At 45.6% G+C, this 19413-nt stretch overlaps 1 protein-coding gene across 1 annotated transcript in view; it reads left to right on the forward strand.

Annotated features, from left to right (window-relative positions):
- Positions 1-19413, forward strand: part of WDR1 (WD repeat domain 1) — a 347946-nt gene that overhangs the window by 322116 nt on the left and 6417 nt on the right. The window contains exon 14 of the mRNA XM_085642417.1: positions 3992-4136. Within this exon, the coding sequence (XP_085498543.1) occupies positions 3992-4136 (145 nt within the window). The remainder of the gene's footprint in view (positions 1-3991; positions 4137-19413) is intronic.

Below are 19413 nucleotides of genomic sequence, written 5' to 3' on the forward strand. Positions count from 1 at the left end.
ACACCATTTATTTCTAGGCAAATTGGTGCTAAAGACTCTGAGCTATATTACCAAAAGTTGTAACTCCCTTCCATGTTGGGCAGTCCATCGCAATTATTCTGTGATTTCATTCATGCCCTGAAGAAGTTCAAAAGAACGAAACATTTTGGCTGTATTTGTTCTTAAAGAAAAAAAATTGTGGCTCTTCACTGTTGATCGGTCGCTGGGCTTTCTACAGACTCACTTGTAGTTATTAGATGTCCAAAAAGTTTAGTACCAAGAGCCTCCTTGAGACTGTGCAGAGTGCTTTATAAAAAACATAAATAATATTTTGTTATGACAAACACATACCATCATTGCAGCGTCGCTCCACTGCTAGAGCAGGAAAAAGAGAAAATAAAATTATAATAACTTTGTTATCATTTTATTTTACACTGCATAGCTGGGCTGGTGGCACAGGAGGAGGAGTGGTTTGCTCACCAGTGTGCATTACTGTTTGGCCGGCCGTCTTGGGCTGGACAAACAGTCATGCGCACTTTGCATGTCCCCTACCAGGCTGCATTACACAGTCTGGTGGGGAACATGTCCAGCCTCCCATTCCCCATATGAGCGCCGAATCATGGCGCTCAGATCAATCACAACACTCTTTGCAGCATTGTGATTGGCTTAGGGGAGGGAGCCTGGGTGCTTCCTGTTTTCAGAAGTCGGGGAGACCTCTGCGTCAGAAGGGACCAAGACGGCGGCCGGCAAAAAGTAAGTGTTCAGGGGTGTTTGTCGCCCTGCCAGCTGCCACTGGCCAGAATCCCTTTCAAAGGGCCACAGGGCAAGCAGGGGTTACTTGGCCCAGCTATGTGGGGTTGAGGCCTTTTACTCTTTTTTTTTTTTTTTTTTTTTTATGTCTCCAGGTCAGACCTACTAGGGACCAAGTACCCCTTCAGCATTTGACTCTCATTGGTGACATGGGTCGAGAAGTCCAAGGCTTCTCGCAGGAGGTAGAGACAGAGAGTGTTAGACCTTGCATTCTTGGCGTGGTTTCCCCTTTTTGCCTTTACCTCCTGTGTTTTTGACTGTGTGCTGGTTTTAATTTTTGCTGGTTTAGGTACTCTGGATACTTTGCCACTGCTGATCATTGCCAAAGTGCAAGTGCTCCTGTGTAAATTGTGATTATGATCAGTTATCACTGATTGGCATATTTGATTTACTGATAAGTCACTAGTAAAGTGCACTGTGTGGGTGCAAGGCCTTTAGATCAAATGCTACTAGTGGACCTGCAGTACTGATTGTGGCATCCACACAAGTAACCTTTCAAATGTCTCAGACCTGCCACTGCAATGTCTGCACGCACAGTTTGTAACTGCCATGTTGACCTGGCAAGTGCACCCACTTGCCAGGCTCTAACCTTTCCTTTTCTTACATATGACACACCTTTAAGGTAGGCCCAAGGTACCGCAATGGGCATGGTGCAGAGTATATTAATGGTAGGACATGGACTGCTGTGTTTTACATGTCATGATAGTGAAGTACTGTATATTTAATTTTTCACTATTGCATCATTGGAGGTGCCTTTTAACATTTTACAAATGTAACTTTCAATTGGGAACAACTAGAGATTTGTAGTTTGGGCTCTCTGAACTCCAAATTTAATTACACACCTTTTAGTAAAGGTGTTTTTTTAAATTGTGTGTTAGAAAATGGCACTTTTAGAAAGTGGCAATGTTCTTGTTTTACCATTCCTTGTGCCTCTGCCTGATTGTGGAATCACTGTCTGGTTTTAGACTGTCAGGGGCTGTTTGTGCATTCACTCCAGAGACTCACACAAAGGGAGCTGAAGTGTGCCCTGCATATGCTGATGGGCCATCCTCTGCTAGAGTAGGGGGAGAGTTGTAACTGACACCTAAATAGGCTGTGGCTAATCTGCACAATGCTGTCTCTACCTCCTGTAGAGAAACTGCACTAGGGAGGACAGAACTGGTTTTACTGAGTAAGAGAGACTTACTGAACATGTTCTTCCAGTCATCCCTTTGTCTCCCGAAATGGAGAGTTTTCCACGTATTGTACCATTCACAGGCGCACATACCCCCGCACATGCATATAACACACGCACTGTCCCAACAATTGCCAGGGGTTTGTCGGATTTCCCAGTTGATTGATGCAGAGTCTGCATAGTGTGGCCATTCATTATGGCAGTGGTTCCCAAACTTTTTCTACCCGCGTCTCACTTGACCGATTGGCCATTGCCTGTGGCTCCCCACTGTTCCTTTTTTTGGAGGGTCGGGTGGATGTAAGCCCGGCCTCTGGAGTACTTGCATTTTTCTCCCTGAAAATAATTGGGATGAACCCGATGATGGTATTATAATCCTATACGCAGGATGTTTGGTATTACTAAGGCAGAGACTCTAATAAAATATTCCTAGTTACATTTCTTTGCCCATGCCTTTTTTTAGAGTACCCTCTCAAACTTTGTTATCCCACTTACAGTGCTAGATAGCACCCCATGCCCCATTGCCAAAGTGTTTCTGCGCTTGAAGAATATTTGCGTGCACTTCCATTTCTACCCATGTCACACTTGCCAACACACCTGTCACATCAAGGTGACTCACGATTTTTTAAACCACATACAGCTTTATTTTTGCTGTCTTATCCGTAAAATTGCCTCCAAATCAATGGAAGTAAAATTAATCCCTCAGATTTTTATTTTTTATTTTTTTAAACCTCCCTCTTTCTTGCTTCCAAATGTTGGCACTATGCTGTATATTGTGTTTTACTTCCCTGTGGTCAAGGAGAGAGCAGGCCTGTCTGTAAATGTGTGTACTGAAAAAAATGTGTACTGGAAGTACGTATAATTCAAGTACAAATTTTAATACTTAATAATACTTAGGAACCAATTACGATGTCGGTCGGAAAGGTTTAGAACGGGATTCAGATTCTCCGAACCTGATTCGGAACCTAGGTTTCTGACTGAATCGGATACATTTCCGACCGATTACTGTGCAAGGAAACTGCTCAGGATGTCCGATTCGGTTCTGATCAGCATTCGGACAGCCCGAAATGTTCAGAGCCGTATCATCCAGCTCTATGGATACGGTTTCTGACTGAGCGATTGCGATGTCCGAATCTGACAGCTGTTCTGAATAGGTCTGCCCTAAATAAAATAACTGTCGGAATCTGACTTTGGGGGCCCGTAGCAGGCCCCCCCCCCCTTTCACCGATAGGCCTCTGGTTGGGGCCCGTGGGGTAACCAAGGGACCCCTCTTTCCAACCATGCACAGTGTGACAGGCAAAGTGTGCAAGGTTTTCCCCAACCAACCCTTTTTTCAATGGAAGCCTGTGTCCTTGTTTGGAACACAGGCTCCCATTGAAGCCAATGCGAGTCCGACCGAATGATGTTCAGAAGCATCGTGGTCGGTCGGACTTGCAGTATCCGATTGGTCGGAAACGATTCCGGAACCGATGCGGTCGTCAGAGTTTCCAACAGACATCGTAATCGGCCCCTTAGTGTGTTTAATAGACAGGACAACTGTACTTTCCTGACAACTTGCAGTGGTGTAAAATGCATTTAGTTTAACTGAAGCCAACAGACCCTTCAAGATTAAATGCATTAAAGTGCTTGGTTTGCGGCTCCCCTGGCACAGTTTGGGAACCACTGTATAAATGTAATGCAGTGGGCATTAGCAATTTTGTCCACTGCATTAAAGCGGTAAAGCTGCACTTGCAATAACAAAAAACGAGCCTTATTTAGCATTGATAGATTATTGTTGACAGCTCTTACTTGGGTTATTGCCTTCCTTGTTGCTACCTGCTGTACTGTGTGGTCTGGTTAGCTCTAAATATTAGCAGTTTCCCTTTTTCTCATGCAGCAAATCTCCCTAGAGGTTGCTCCTGTAAATGAGTGTGTGGCAGGTGTTCTATAGTTGTTTAAGTGACTTGTTTTTTTCTGTGTGGCTTGTACTGGGCATTTTGTTTTCAAAATGGCAAGATCACTTATCTATAAATATCTATTTCATTTTTAAAGGAGGTCAACACTTTCTACGGACACCATGCAAAGGTTATCAGCCTTGCCTGGTCACCAGACAATGAGCATTTTGCAAGTGGAGGGATGGATGTGATGATTATTGTCTGGACTTTAAGTGATCCAGACTACAGACTGAAAATAACAGGTAATAATACCTTCACTTTTTTACTTTATTGTTGGCGGTCTGTGGGTCTGGTGTGTTTTTCCCTACATGTGTGTGTGATCTATAGCAGAGAAAGAAATTACTCAAACAGATGAATTTGCATTTAAAACGTATGGAGATTCGAATATTGTCTTTGCTTTTCTTGTAATCCTTTTACTATATGTATGAATAGATTTACATCATTATTTCCTCAGATGAAATTAGGTTTTCTATTTGAATTGCAGGTTAATGGTTTTATGTCAGACTATCATCTGCAGAAATATAATCCAACAAAAATATTGTCTGCTAATTATAGTTCACAAAAAATATCATTTGTTTAGGTGTAGATTTTTTTTAACATTAACTTCTGCACGCTATACTTTTGATACACAACTTAAGACAGTTTATTGAAAAAAAGTAGACATTACTACAAAAGAGTGCTAAGGATCTAATCAAAACCCCCTGAAATTTGCCAGTTGTCAGCCATGTTTGAACATGATTGCTGACCTCTTGCTCTCAGATGCAGTAGGGTAGGCTGAATGCAGAGTTTGAGTTTAAGACGGGCCTTGCCCTCCTCACCCCTTCCCCTGGAGCCTATGAGACTCAACCTGCGGTCATGGCTAAAAATCTTTGCCTTTGGCCAGGCTATCTGCCCCATTCTTTCTCTCTGAATAGAGGAAATGAGCATATAGTGTGATGGATCTTTTCTGTAAACACCAGCGTACCCTGTTCCTTTCCCCACAGATAAATCCATTATCTGATAGAGACTTCTAGCTGCAGATTCCTTACCTTTGAATTTCCCCAGGCGTCAGACTGAATCTAGAAGATTTTTCATTGGCAATAACCCTGCGTGCTGGTAGGCGGCGTCTATCAACTTTGTATCCGTCGTTGGTATTGTCTGCGCCGGAAGTGACGACGTGGTACCTATATAGGCGCCACTCATGCACGCTGGCGTCCGTTCTTTTCTTTACAAGCTAGCCAGCATTGATCCGCAAGGAGTGGTACCACTGAACTTTTTCCAAGTTTTTTCAGGTTTTTCCTGTATGGGTTTTTCCTGTGTGTATTGAGGATGTTATTGCACAAGACTGGATTCAAGCCCTGCGAATGCTGCCACTGCCCAATGTGGGGGACTTACCTGCACTTCATCTGTCTGTGGTGTTTTGACCCGAAGTCGTGCTTCGATTGCCGGCCCTGCACCTGAAGGCTTTGATGAAGTGGGCCCTAAAGCTCACGGCAGCCTGGCATGCGATTCCACACGGTGAGGTCCTTGTTGAGGGGGATGATCCCGGGACTGGTCACTGAGCCCGAAGTCTAATTCCTCTCATTTAATGTCCTCGGGACTCTCGGTAAGTCAAGGCACAAGAAAAATAATTTGTCAAAGTTATTCAACTTCTCCTAGTCCGTCCGCCGACGCGACGAGGGAGTATCTGCATTCTAGGCCTTGTTCCTCAGAACCTGCACCTCCCTCAAGTTTCCATGAACCGGTTGCGACCCTAGCCCAACTGAAGAAGTTCTATGAGGCCATGCACCTCATATTTTGGGAGGTCGGCCCTTCTAGGCCTCGTGGGGTAGGAGGGTCCCCATCTGGTTCTGTGCCAGTGGCTCGGGTTCCAGTGGGCCCCCAAGGAATCATTCCTAAATCAAGACTGGTGCTGGTCATACCATTTCAACCTTCCCCCGGCTCCAGTCCCTATCCCAACACCGCTGGTGCCCACCAGTGGCATCATCCCCATTGTCATTCCGGACTGTAACCTGGGGCCTGAGGGGGATGTTGTCTGATGCCGACAGGAGCCTGAACCCTATTCTCTTGGGTTAGGCATCGAGGAATACTGGCACGGGTTGCTGGACCTTTTAGAATATAAGCCTTATGAGGAAGAAAAAAATGTGCATTGGTGTGAAGAACAGAGTGAAGCCAGAAGCCTGGATATGTCTGCAGGTGCTGATCTGGTTTCTCCCTCTACTGTGGCTGCAGAGGAGGGAGCTTCCTATGCAGGGGTGCTGCGGAGGGTGGCAGAGGTCCTTGACCTTCAACTACCCTCAGTGGCAGTTAAGCCTAATATCTTGACAGAGGTGCTCAACCGGGAAATCCACTTATAAACCCCTACTCCTGTTCAGTGACACCCTCACTGATATCCTTTTGAGTACCTAGTCCACACCCAACACTGGGGCTTCTGTGAATAGGACTATTGCCATCGCCCCACACCTGGGGATCCAAACTTCCTCTCTCAACACTCTGCCTGAGAGCTTGGTGGTCCAAGACTCAACCTCCCAAGGTGCTTTGCCTACCGCTCTCCTGCATAGGTAATCCAAGAGGCTGGACTAATTTGGGAAGATGTATCTTCCACCAGCCTGGCATTGTGGTTTGTGAGGACAGCATGCCTTTTAGGCCATTACTACATTCTGTGGGATACAGTTGCGCAAGTGCTGCCACAGGTCCCATAGGAGGCCTGGGCCATACTCTCCAAAGCTGTCATCAACTGGAGAGATGCAGCAAAATGCACAATTTTATGTGGACTTGACATGACCAACTCACTAGGCAGAGCGGTTTCTACAACAGTGGCCCTTAGGCACCATGCTTGGCTGAGGACGTCTGGCTTTTCAGGGCTGTCCAAGCTTCCCCATGGACATGCCCTTCGATGACACCTGTCTCTTAAGCGATGAGGCGGATTCGGCACTCGAGCGGTTCACGGACTCTCGGGCTAGGGCCAGGTCCTTGGGCCTCGCTGCAGTCCCCCGTCCTCCCCAATCTGCCTTTATTGGCTACGGAAGGGGCTTCAGCCACACCAATTCCCGCCCAGCCGCCATGCCACGCATACTCCCCAGCATCTGTGTGGAGGAGGGCTTGGTACCCACAGACCTCATGAGACAGGTGCCAGATTGGATTCCCCCCCGCCTGTCTGCAGCAACCTCCAAACCCTACTAGTCTGCCCCTTTACCACCAAGGACAACCAGGTGGCTTCAGGATTGGCCATCTGCTTACCTCACTGGCAGTCCATAACATCAGACAGGTGGGTTTTGCAGATTGTCCGAAGGGGCTACTCCCTCCACTTCGAGACTACCCCACCCACATGCCACCATCTCACGACTGCAAAAATAACAATTGATGGACGGAATGCAGATCAATGTCAAATATTTACCCCCCCGTACAGAGATCTGGGCCTAAATCTATCATTCTGTTGCTCACCAGGCAATTCCATCTCTGGCTCTGCCTTATGCAAATAAGTCTTAATCTTGCTCCCCATAGAAACAGTCCAGCCCGAATTTGCCAAGCCAGGTCCTCCCTGAACTGGAACCCAGCAAGCTGGTACTGGTTTTGGGTTAATACCCCTCATGCAACCATCTAATGACAGGCTGACGGAGTTTCATCATTCGTATCTACAAGATGTGGACAGCGTTAATCAATTGATCGCCAGGGTGATATTTGTTATGGGAAGTGAAGCGTGTTAAAGTTGTTTTAAACGAAATAAACAAATATAGGTTGTTTAAAACTTCCACTCGCACCGATCTACCAGGCGTTCTCAATCCCACGGGTAGGGAAAAACAACTAATACTGGGCTACGTGTAGATGCAGAAGTCTGGGAAGTAAATTACTTAATGATCGGGTGGTGATGCATACTTGTAATTTGGTAGCAAAACTATATGCCCAGGCGTGCACCTATATCCGATTTGTATGTCCATATCCTATACAGACAATATATATATATATATATATATATATATGTGTATATATATATATATATGTATATATATATATGTATATATACATATGTATATATATATATATATATATGTATATATGTGTGTGTGTATATATATGTATATTTCTGTATGTATGTATGGATGTTGATGATTTGTGCATCTCTCCTTGGATAGGGACAGGGGATTGCTTAAAATGTAGTGATCCTTCATATGCTAGTATCCGATTCCTCAGTTTTTTTTAGATGATTTGACTACATACAGGGTTGGTATTTACAAAGATCCACATATGGGCACAGAAGTGAGGGCGTTATTGTAATGCTTAAAACGCGGTTTTTAACTAACGATTTTTGTTCAGTTGATTCCAAGGAATATGGTCGTTAAGACCAATTATGTGGGTCTTTAGTCTGTGGACCCATCTTTGCTCCCGTTCTAAAAGGGTCCTGGACATATTCCCATCTCCTTTAACTTTTTCAATTACAGACCACCACAAATCACTACCTGAGTGTTTCTTCTCTACATAGTGTGCCGTAAGTTTGGTAGCTGTTATGGCTCTCCTGATGGTGCTTCTATGTTCGTTGATACGTACTTTTATTTTTCTCCCTGTCATGCCTATGTATAAAAGTTGGCATGGGCATTTGATGACATAGATCACTCTTTCCGAATTGCAATTTGTATGAGATCTCTGTTCCCATTTGTAGCGCATACCCAAGTCAATCTCTTTGGTGTGTTCTGTGAATGCACATGCCACACACGATCCACATGGATAATGGCCCATAACGGAAGGTTGGTTCCATAAAGTACTTTGATGGGTAGTTTTCACTTTCTTTAAATCTGTATGGATTAGTGTGTCTCTCAAACTTTTATTCCTTCTGAAGGAGAACATCGGTTTTTCAAATTTCAATTTGTTTGAAGTTAAGATTGACCATTTCTTATTTACAATTTTCTTGACCTCATTAGATGAGGCATTGAAGGTAGTCACACAAATAAGGGTGTTGGGCTCATCCCTTTTGTGAGTCTCTAGTAAAGCTTCTCGTAGAGTATTACGAGAACGTTTGTGCCTTTTCAATAATTCTGTTTGGGTACGCTCTTTCTGCCAGTTTCTTTGTCAGGACTTGAGCCTCTAGTTTATACTCTGTCAAGTCTGTACAATTCCTGCGGATCCGGAGGAACTGTCCCACTGGTAAGTTTTCCCTCAATGCACGAGGATGGGCGCTGTTAAAATGTAGCAGGCTGTTTTTGTCTGTCGGTTTGGTGTATAAAGAGCTGACTAACCCATTGTTTTTAGCTGTAATTGTGACCTCAAGAAAAGATATGTGGTCGTGGGTCAATGTGAACTTCAGATGTGGGTTCAGGTTATTGAGCCATGTATGGAACCGTCCCAATGTGATTGTATCTCCTTCCCAAACAACTAGGATGTCGTCAATGTAACGCCACCATTTTTTTATGTTGATTGAGAAAGGATTGGGGGTCCATATGTGTTCTTCTTCAAAATGACCCATGTATAGGCATGCTATGCTCGGCGCACACGTACTGCCCATAAATGTTCCGTGGACTTGTAAATAGAGCTGGTCATCAAAGCGGAAAAAGTTTTCCTTCAACGCCAGATGTAACAGAGTAGTGGCCCAGCTCACTGGGGCTTCCCAGGTCCAGTCTTCTTTGTTTAAGACAGTCTGAATCACCTCAATACTTTCTTCTTGAGGGATGCTGGTGTACAACGCTTCTACGTCTAGACACACTAGTACATTTTTATCTGGATTGTATGGTACATCTTGAAGGATGTTCAACAGATGTTTGGTATCCTGGATATAAGATCGGATCCTTGTGACTAGGGGACGTAGAAACCAGTCTATGTACTTAGAAAGGGGTTCCAAGAGGGACCCAATACCCGACACAATGGGTCTGCCCGGTGGAGGGGACTTATTTTTGTGGATTTTGGGTATGGTATAAAAGATAGGGGTTCTAGGATCCTCGCAATTCAAGAATGCGTGTTCCTTGTTGTTGATCCACCCTTCTCCCAAAGCTTCCGCTGTTATGGAATTTATGGTTTTCTTCAGTCGTGTGGTCGGGTCTCTAGTAAGAGGTTGATAGAATTTGGTGTCTGCCAGAAGGTTTTGGCATGTTGTGCGATATGCTGTCACGCTTTGGATAACTGTCGCTAGGAGGTGGGCCTTGAAAAGGTATCGGTCCATATGGTCCAGGCCAAGGATACATTTGTGGGTGTTGGTAGCCACATTGAAATTGCATCTCCTTGGCCTTCTTGATTTTCCTCTCCCAACTTTTTTCTGATCCATCACTCGACCAACTATCTTGTTCCGGTTCTGAATGGCTAGAGTCACTCTGATAGGACGATCCAGAATCTGTCTTCTCTTGGTATACGTAATCTTCCTTGATGTAGGGGTATACCTTCTCATGTGCAAATTTCTTCAAATCCTTTTGTAATTTGCTGATTTTGCTTTGCATCAAAAAGTCTTTATGTTCATTGATTTCTTTATTGACCTCTTCTAGTTTCTTGCGATATAGGGTGATCTTTATTTCTGTCATCAAAGCATCTTCACTAGTCTTTATTTTCACTAGGATAGCATCTGATAATCGTTTCGCGGTGTTAATAATCAGTATAAGCCAATCGCGGGTGCACCGCCACGCGATTAGAGACCATTCCTTCTTAAATAGTTGGTCATCAAGGAAGATCCTGGGGGTATTATTCACCAGAAGGCCTCTTGGTGCCGCATTGCCTCTCAGATATTCGGTGAGAATAGCTCCATGTAGGAATATCTTCATTTGTGTCCGTTTAAGTTCTTTTAATTCATCCCAATTCTGGGCCTGATTCAAACTTTGGTTTATATTTGTATCTGGTAGTAGAGATGGTCCTGCCAGAATCGAAGCTGCCATGTCGTCAGTGTATCCCAAACCAAGGGCCTCTGACATGGAAAGTTGGTCTGTCATTTTTATCTCTGAGTTTGAGAAATTTAGAGAGTGGAAAGAAGGGGTGGAGACAACTAGAGTGCTAGAGGGGTTGAGTGGGAAATGTTGTGTAGTTCTCAGTGAATGAGTATAAGGAAGTTGACTGTGGAATGTCGGTGCACTCCTAAAGACAAAGATCAGAGATCGCAGATCGCTGGTCAGACACCAGAAGGAACTACCTCCGAGTTAATTTACGTGTGCTACCAGAATGTATCGGGATGTGAGCCCCACAGCTGTGCGCTGCTCAAAACATATTACACAAAATTAAATTAGGAACGATCCTTAATTAGGTTAGGGGCTGAGAGGAAAACACTGAGGGAGTACGCCCTCCCATGGATAAACACTAAACCACTATAAGTACTCCCGCAATGGGCCAATAAGCAGTAGAAGCCTCTACTACCAGATCAGGTGTTGGTATGCCCTATTTGAAGTCAATAACACCACCTATGCGTGGGGAAGAAGGCAAGTCCTTTTGTTAATATTTTCCCTCACACACCCTAGTGGTGTCATGCTTCATCATTGGGACACCCTGACTCCTAGAGGTCAGGGTGGGCTCAACCAATATTCCAGGAAGCTCTTGATGAAATGATTTCCCAAATGGCACACATTGGAGCATGCGCAGTATCTACAGGGTAGTGCTAATTAGAATCAACCATGAACACTCCAATTACGAGTTAACAAATACAAATAATGGTCGGGTTAAATACCACAATTCCCAAGCGATACGCGTTTTTTGTGTAGAATATACTAGGTATCCCTCACTAGATCCAACATATGACTAGCAATTAGATACTAACTACACTCAGTCAAACTACAATTCCCACCCTGGACACACAAGCGCATGCGCAGTATCCACTTCCGCGTTACGCCTGGTCACGAGATCCCGGATCCCGGAAGCAAAGAAATCAACAATCAAGACATGCTTAAATACGAAGGCAGCGGTTACAACAATGATTCCGAGCAGTGGGAACCCGACCGAATAGGTGCTGACACGGGGCAGGACCCTTGGTGGCGTGAGTAAACCGTAAATGTGTGACGGATGATTGTGAGAGAACGAGTTGGAATACACGAGTTGGCGCACGGTGTGTTTACCTTATTCTCGTTTTTTCCTTCTTTTTCCTTACATATTGTGGCCATTACCTATGGGGCTGAACTTTTATCTTACCTCACGGCGATTTTCAAACCATCCCGACATTCGACCGTGAATTCATCAATGTAACTATATACTTGATACGAAAATATGCAGTGTGTGACTACAGGGCTACCCTATGTGTAGCGGTCCCACTAGAAGTATTTCCTCTCCTAAATTGGGGTGAGCGTTTTATAGAATTTAAGACTATATAAATACTAGAGTGAATGTATAGGTGGTTTGTATGCATGAGAAAGGAGTGAAGTGTTTTAAACTCGTGGTGACAATTTGGAAGTACTGACTTTTAATGTGATTTCAGATACACACGCACTTGGATGTATAATGACAGAATGCGGTACAGAACCGCCACCACACGAATATGACACCATAATAATGAATGCGGAAAAACTCCGTCACAGTAAATTAGACGCACACAAATGGTAGTGTGTCACGAAAAGTGAGTGGTTATGCCTAAAATCACGCACACATTTTCTTCTTTTTGGCTTTCACGTATGATGATGCGGATTAAGCGGAGACACACACAATGTCCTGGTTGATATGTCTCGTTACCAAAAAGAATTGACACCCTATATATGTTTGTCATTTTTATTTTTATTTTTACAGATGGAGTGATTTCAAATACGGAATACTATTTTTATAAGGAGCAGCTATCTGCCCTTACTACACAATAGCATAGGGAACTTCTCTTCTCCTTTCCCACACGCATGGGGCACCAGCCCTGATGAATGTCCGTGCACCCTTTATGGGGCATTAAGGACAGAAACATGTTGGCAATAGGGTCCTAGGACCATAATACCCCTAGTAACCCTTCTTGTTATATTTTAACATCAGTGCCGAACCCAAGAATAAAGGGATACTGGGGTTCGACACCGATTTTTAATCTTTATACCCCCTGGCCAAAAAATCATTTCATCAAGAGCTCCCTGGAATATTGGTTGAGCCCACCCTGACCTCTAGGAGTCAGGGTGTCCCAATGATGAAGCATGACACCACTAGGGTGTGTGAGGGAAAATATTAACAAAAGGACTTGCCTCCTTCCCCACGCATAGGTGGTGTTATTGACTTCAAATAGGGCATACCAACACCTGATCTGGTAGTAGAGGCTTCTACTGCTTATTGGCCCATTGCGGGAGTACTTATAGTGGTTTGGAGTTTCATCTGTCCCTTCTCTATGAGCAGGTCACGGCTCTCTTGGTTATGGGAGCCATAGTGAGGGTTCCGGTGCCAGAAGTAGGCTGTAGTTGCGAATCCCGCCACTTTCTGGTTCCCAAAAATCGACAAAGGCCTTTGTCCTATCATCAATCTGCAAGCCCTCAATCTCTTCCTCAAGAAGGAGAAATTCAAAATGCTCACATTGGTTCAGGTCTTGTCTGCCCTGGACCCTGTAAACTAGATTGTAGCGTTAGACTTGCAAGACGCCTATTTTCATATTCCAGTTCTGCCTGCCCAGTAGCACTATCTGTGGCTTACAGTAGGCCAGAGCATTTTCAGTTCACCATGCTCCCCTTTGGCAATACCAGCTCCCTTCTGGTGTTCAAGGTGATCGCAGTGGTTGCAGCACATCTGCAGAGATTAGGGGTGCCAGTTGTCCCCTATCTCGACGACTGGCTGCTAAAGGCGGGCTTGCCCTGATCTGTTATCTCCCACTTCCAGACTACGCCAAACTTTCTGCATTGGTTGGGGTTCACTATAAACATACCGAAATCACACCTGACTCCCTCTCAGATGCTCCCTTTCATTGGAGCTGTACTGGACACGGTGCAGTTTTGGGCTTCTCCACCTGAGCGGCTAGTCCAGTATATTCAGGCTATGATACAGATGTTTCAGATCTTGGGAGGAACGGCATAAGCTCTGCAGTGGTGGCTAATGAACTGCGATTGGGCAGAAGCAGACCCCTCTCACTTCCCCAACCAGATCTGACAGTGGCGACAGATGCGTCACTCCTGGGATGGAGCGGTCTCATCCGGGAAAGGTGGTCTGGTCTCGGGCGTAATCCAGACTCCACATCAATATGCTGGAGCAACTTGCGATTCAACTGGCATTGAAAGTCTTTCTACCCTCTGTAGGAGGCTGGCTTAGTATATGGTGCACACATATGTAAGTTAGGCACCTTGCACTAATCCAGACCATTTTAGTGGTCTTAGACAACCATAGAAAGCTCGCTGTGGAGAGCAGCCTTCAGGCTTAGTATTTATTACACAACACTCACTAACACATTGGTATATCTCCTACCTGGAGATATCAATTCAAAATGGACAATAGTACTTCAATTGCAAGAGGTAAGTAAGCACAATATGCAGTAGTCTCCAGGGGAGACCAATCCATATACTAAAAATGGAATTCAAACTGCGACCAAAGCCGGGACGTGGACCACGAGACTCAGAAGAGCTGGGGACACAAGGAACCACCCAAAGTACCCAGGAAGCCTACGGAGGCTGTATGCAATGTGGAAATACAGATGCACACCAAGTAGAAGTCAATGGGATGGTTGCATTGCAGTTTTGAAGGACCCTTCCCAGTGGACTCTGAAGAAACCCCATGGAAGACATAAGGTTGGAGAGTCACCCCACCCATGGATACCCCAAGAACCAGGATACCTACACCAAGGAAGCTGGGGGCATGGGTGTGAAGTGACATCAGATGGTGCCATAGACAACAATGGAGGACTTCAGAAAAGATGCCGCTGGCGAAGACTGTGCAGGAGCCTGGTGGAATCCAAGGGTAGATTCTTGAAGAGAAAAACCTGCAAGCAGAGGGGACAGTCGATGCCACTCGGAGGTGACCAGGAGGCACGGAAGAGTAATGCTCACCGATGACGGGAGATGCAGGAGTGATGATGCTGACCTTGTCTCTGCAGCTGTGAGGACCAGGCGACGCTGAGGAAGACCAGAAGCTGTACACAAGCTGTCCCACGTTGGTAGTCAAGAACCAGTGGTCGGTGTCCGGCGGGAGTACCAACAAGCCTTGGCAGCAGCAACACTTGGAAAACAATGAAGGAGCAACGTTGAGACATGCATCGTCCAAGAGACTTACCAAGTGCAGGAGAGTCAGAGCAGGCCCAGAGCAAGCAGGAGAGCCCACTGAAGCAAGAGCAGACCCTCGAGCAGCTCGCCAACGATTAAGGCCCATGGCACAGAGGGTGCGTTGAGGAAGAGGATATTGGTAGGAAGAGAGGTGGGAGCTTCTTGTAGCCCGAAGATCTCTTGAGTGCACTGCCAGCAAGCCTTGGTAATGGCAAGTTTACGTGATGCACCGGGGATCGGTCCCAGGGAATCAGATGAAAGATACTGGCCTCAAAATTGCAGGTAGGACAGGCCAGGCCTTAAGGGAGTTAAAGAACCTGTGTTAATGAGTCTTTTGAAGTCCTTGGGTCTTCAAGAGCAGCCCACAGGTCTGTTGAAGATCCTGGAAGAAGCACAGACAAAGAAGACTTGCAGAACTGCGAGACCAGGAGCAGCAGGAGTCTTCCTTGATGCAGTCTCATTTCCAGGCAAAGTCCAAGTGTCCAGACGGTCGCAGAATGACATGGTTTCAGGCTTGAGTCTTCTCCCATGATGAAACTGAGGACCCACCCACAGGTAAACCCTTTTATACCCTAAGAAAGGGCTGAGGATGAGTCGGGGGTCCTTCCCAGAGGAGGGGCTGGACAGAGGGGAGGATACTCCCTTGTCCTTTGCCCAGTTTAATGCCAGAGCGGGAGCCAAGGGCTTCCTCAACTGGCTCAAACAGGAGTATGCAAGGAGGGCACCAAATGTGCCCTTCAAAACGGTCTGGTGGTGCTGGCAAGCACCCCCACCCCAGCCCAATACACTTAAGTCCTGACTGGGAGGTGGTCAAACCTCCCTGTGACAGGAAACCTATTGTTCTATCTGCCCCTGCTCGAGCTCCGCTCAGCAGCTGGAGGGCAGAATCAGGTCTATGGTTGGCAGCAGCACTAGCTTGCTAGCAGACCCTGAAAGGCTGTTACCGTAGGAGCCCCCCAGTGCATGGAAACATACCTCCAACACCAATAATGGTGTTGGGGTATGATTCCAATATGTTTGATACCAAACATGCCCAGGTTTCACACAGCCACTATATAGTTAGCCACCGTGTAATGACACGTGGCCACTAGATGTATCAAAATGACTGACCACACTTACAAAGCCTGTAGAATCGACTCCGGGATGTGTAGGGGTGTCCTGCTCATGCAGCGACAACCTCACACTTATAACCCAGCACCCTGCCTTCAGGTTTGAAAGGCCTGCATTAGGGGTGACTTTTAAGTGTAGTTAGTTTGGATACAAGAACACTTGGATCTTTTTTAAGTGGTTCTAGGACCAGCTTACACAGGCGGCAATGGCAGGCCGCTAGTCACAGTTTGAGTGGTCTGACATGGGTGGCAAAATACATGCTGCAGCCCATGGGCGACCACTGGTGTACCTATGCCCTAGGTACCTAAGTACTATATACTAGGTACTTACAGGGGTACACCAGTAGCCCTTGCGGATGTACAGAATTCCTTACCAAGTCAAATTTAGGGAGGAAGCACAGTGACTGGGGTCTTGATTAGCAGGATCTCATTCAGACTAGTCAAACACCACACTTAAACCATGCTAGAATGATCCTACCTTCCTACACCCTTCATCAAGGGAAGGCTAGTTCAGGTGTTCACTGACAACACCAGCTCCATGTGGTACTGAAACAATCTGGGCGGTGTTAGGTTGTGGACCCTTTGTCAAGAAGCCCTGCGACTCTGGACATGGCTTGAACAGTCTGGCATATCCCTGTTGGTTCAACACCTGGCGAGCTCCTTGAACGCAAGAGCAGACAAAATCAGTCGAAGATGCCTAGAGAATCACGAACAGCATCTCCACCCAGAGGTGGCGCAAGGTCTCTTTCAGCAGGGGGAAGACACCTCTACTGAGAACCCACAATGTCAGCAGTTTTGCACACTGGATTTTCCAAGGTGGCTCTCGCTCGGAGACGCTTATCGTCTCAAGTAGAGTTCAGGCCTCCTGTACGCATTTCCGCCCATACCACTCCTGCCCAGAGTTCTCAAGAAGATCAGTAACGACCAGACCTAAGTCATCCTTGTGGCTCAGGACTGGGCACGGAAAGTCTGGTATCCCAAGCTACTGAATGGCAATCGATCCTCGGATCAACTGCCCCTTCGGGAAGATCTTCTGTTGCAGCAGTAGGGGAGGATTCTTCACTCTAACCTGCCCACTTTCTGCCTTCTTGCGTGGAGATTGAGCAGCAACACTTGACAGCTTTTGACCTTTCTGTCAAAGTCTGTAACTTCATCTTGGCCGCCAGGCGTCCCTCCATCAAGACAATATATGCCTGGCGTTGGAAAGAAATTGAGATACGGTGTGCTTAAAAATCTATTGTTCCTCTTTCTGAAGTCTTAATCTTCATTCTTTTCCTTGCCCAGCAGGGATCTGCGCCGGGCATTCCTAAGGGCTACCTCTACCATTGTTGCCTCACCAACTCTTTGTTCAAGTTCCCTGTTGTACATAGATTTCTCAAAGGTTTTCACTTCCTCCTGCACCATGGCTCAGTGTGACCTTAATTTAGTTTTGATTATTTTAATGTGCTCTCTTTCGAACCTCTCTAGAATTATCCCCTTGGACATCTTGCACTGAAAACAGCCTTCCTTGTTACAATCACTTCTGACCATCGAGAAGGGTGAGCTGCAGGCCTTATCTAAGCCACCTTATCTCTCAATATATCCTGACAAACTGGTGATTCACACTCTGGCCTCTTTTCTACAAAAAAGTGGTCACACCGTTTAATGTAGGCCAATCAATCACACTGCCTGCTTTTTATGCACCACCACATCCCTCTAAATAAGATGAGTGACTCCAATGCCTGGACCCAAAAAAGAGCTTTGTAGTGTTACCTTGTCCATACAGGAGTGTTCCGAGTGGACATTCAACTCTTCGCAGGGTATGTGGGTGCTAAGAAAGGTCGGGCGGTGCATAAGCGAACCATCTTTTGGTTCATAGTCTGCATCAAAATTTGCTACGCACTGGCCAAGAAGCAACCTCCTGAGCTAGAGCTACGACCACTGCATTAGCACGTGGCGTTCTGGTTCTGGATATCGGCAACATGAGCTTCAATACACCCATTCACCAAACATTACTGTCTGGAGGGCACTTTGCCCATTCTGTCCTACAAGACTTTCTAGTTTGAAATGAGCTCACAGACCCTCCTCAGGGATGGTATTGATTGTGTTTCTATTCAAAGGTAAGGAATCTGTGGTTAGAAGTCTCTGTCGGATGAACAAGTTACTTACCTTCTGTAATGCCTTATCTGGTAGAGACTATATCGAGCTTCAGATTCCCTACTGACCCACCCCCCCTTCCTAAATATGCAAACTGATTTCATGGTACAGGGATGAACACTTACAGGGCCCTAGTTTTGACACACCAGTTGCCAGTGTTCTTCATGGCTCCACAATTCTGGTGTGGTAAATTGTGAAACGAAACTTATGTCAGCGCACCTAGGCGGTGCCTCCATAGGTACCGTGACATCACTTCTGGTGCTAGTGACAGAACCAGAGCTGATCGACGCCACCTACCGGCATGCAAGGGTACTGCTCATAAAAAACTTCCAGATCCAGACTAACGCTTGGGGAAATTCAAAGGTAAGGCATCTGTGTCTAGATATAGTCCCTACCAAATTTGGCATTCCCGAAGTAAAGTAACTTGTTCTTCAATAATATAATACAGGTTCCACATCTGTTTGCCTATAGTGGAGAACAGCCTGGATCTTAGATGTGTATAATTGAGGTGACTTTAGCTGTGGCAAGTGGTACTAAAGCATTCTAAGAGCTCTTAAAGGCTATCCACCCAATTTACAAAGCCATTTTACAGCCGTAACCGTACATTTAAGGCTGTAAATGTTTTAATGTACGCCTGGGAGATAACCACAAAAGCATACCTGCAAGGTGTAAATGGTTTCCCCATGAGTGTGTAGAATTCTACAGAATTAAATACTGTTCAACTGGTAGGAAGTGGGATGACCTTGACTGGTTTGTCCTGCTAGTTTGTAAAAACCCACAAACTGGTGAATTTGTGTTTTTTCACAAATTACGTTGTAAACCTTTAACCTGAGAAACGCTTGTAGTTTTACTCCAGCAAAGAGCTTAAGTAATTTCTCCTCCAGGATGGGAAGTGGAATGCATCGCTACCAAACTGTATGGAGCTGTAAGGGAAAAGGCTACTCAATAATGAAAATGTTTTCCCTGTGGTGGAAAAAGGAAAACAACTCTATTCGAGACATGTGTGCCGTAGATACACATTCTGTGCCATCTAGTGTTTGGCTCGGATGATTACAAGTTGTTTTTCTTTGAAGAAGTTGTTCGAGTCACGAGGTTGTGCGACGACTCCTGTTTGTGATACTGTGCATGGGCATTGACTCCATTGTTAGATTGTTTTTTTCCGCCAACGGGTTCAGATGTAATCTCTTGCGCTCTGGTTCGAG

This window comes from Triturus cristatus, chromosome 2_2 (genome assembly GCF_964204655.1).
Source record: "Triturus cristatus chromosome 2_2, aTriCri1.1, whole genome shotgun sequence".
Classification (NCBI taxonomy): Eukaryota; Metazoa; Chordata; class Amphibia; order Caudata; family Salamandridae; genus Triturus; species Triturus cristatus.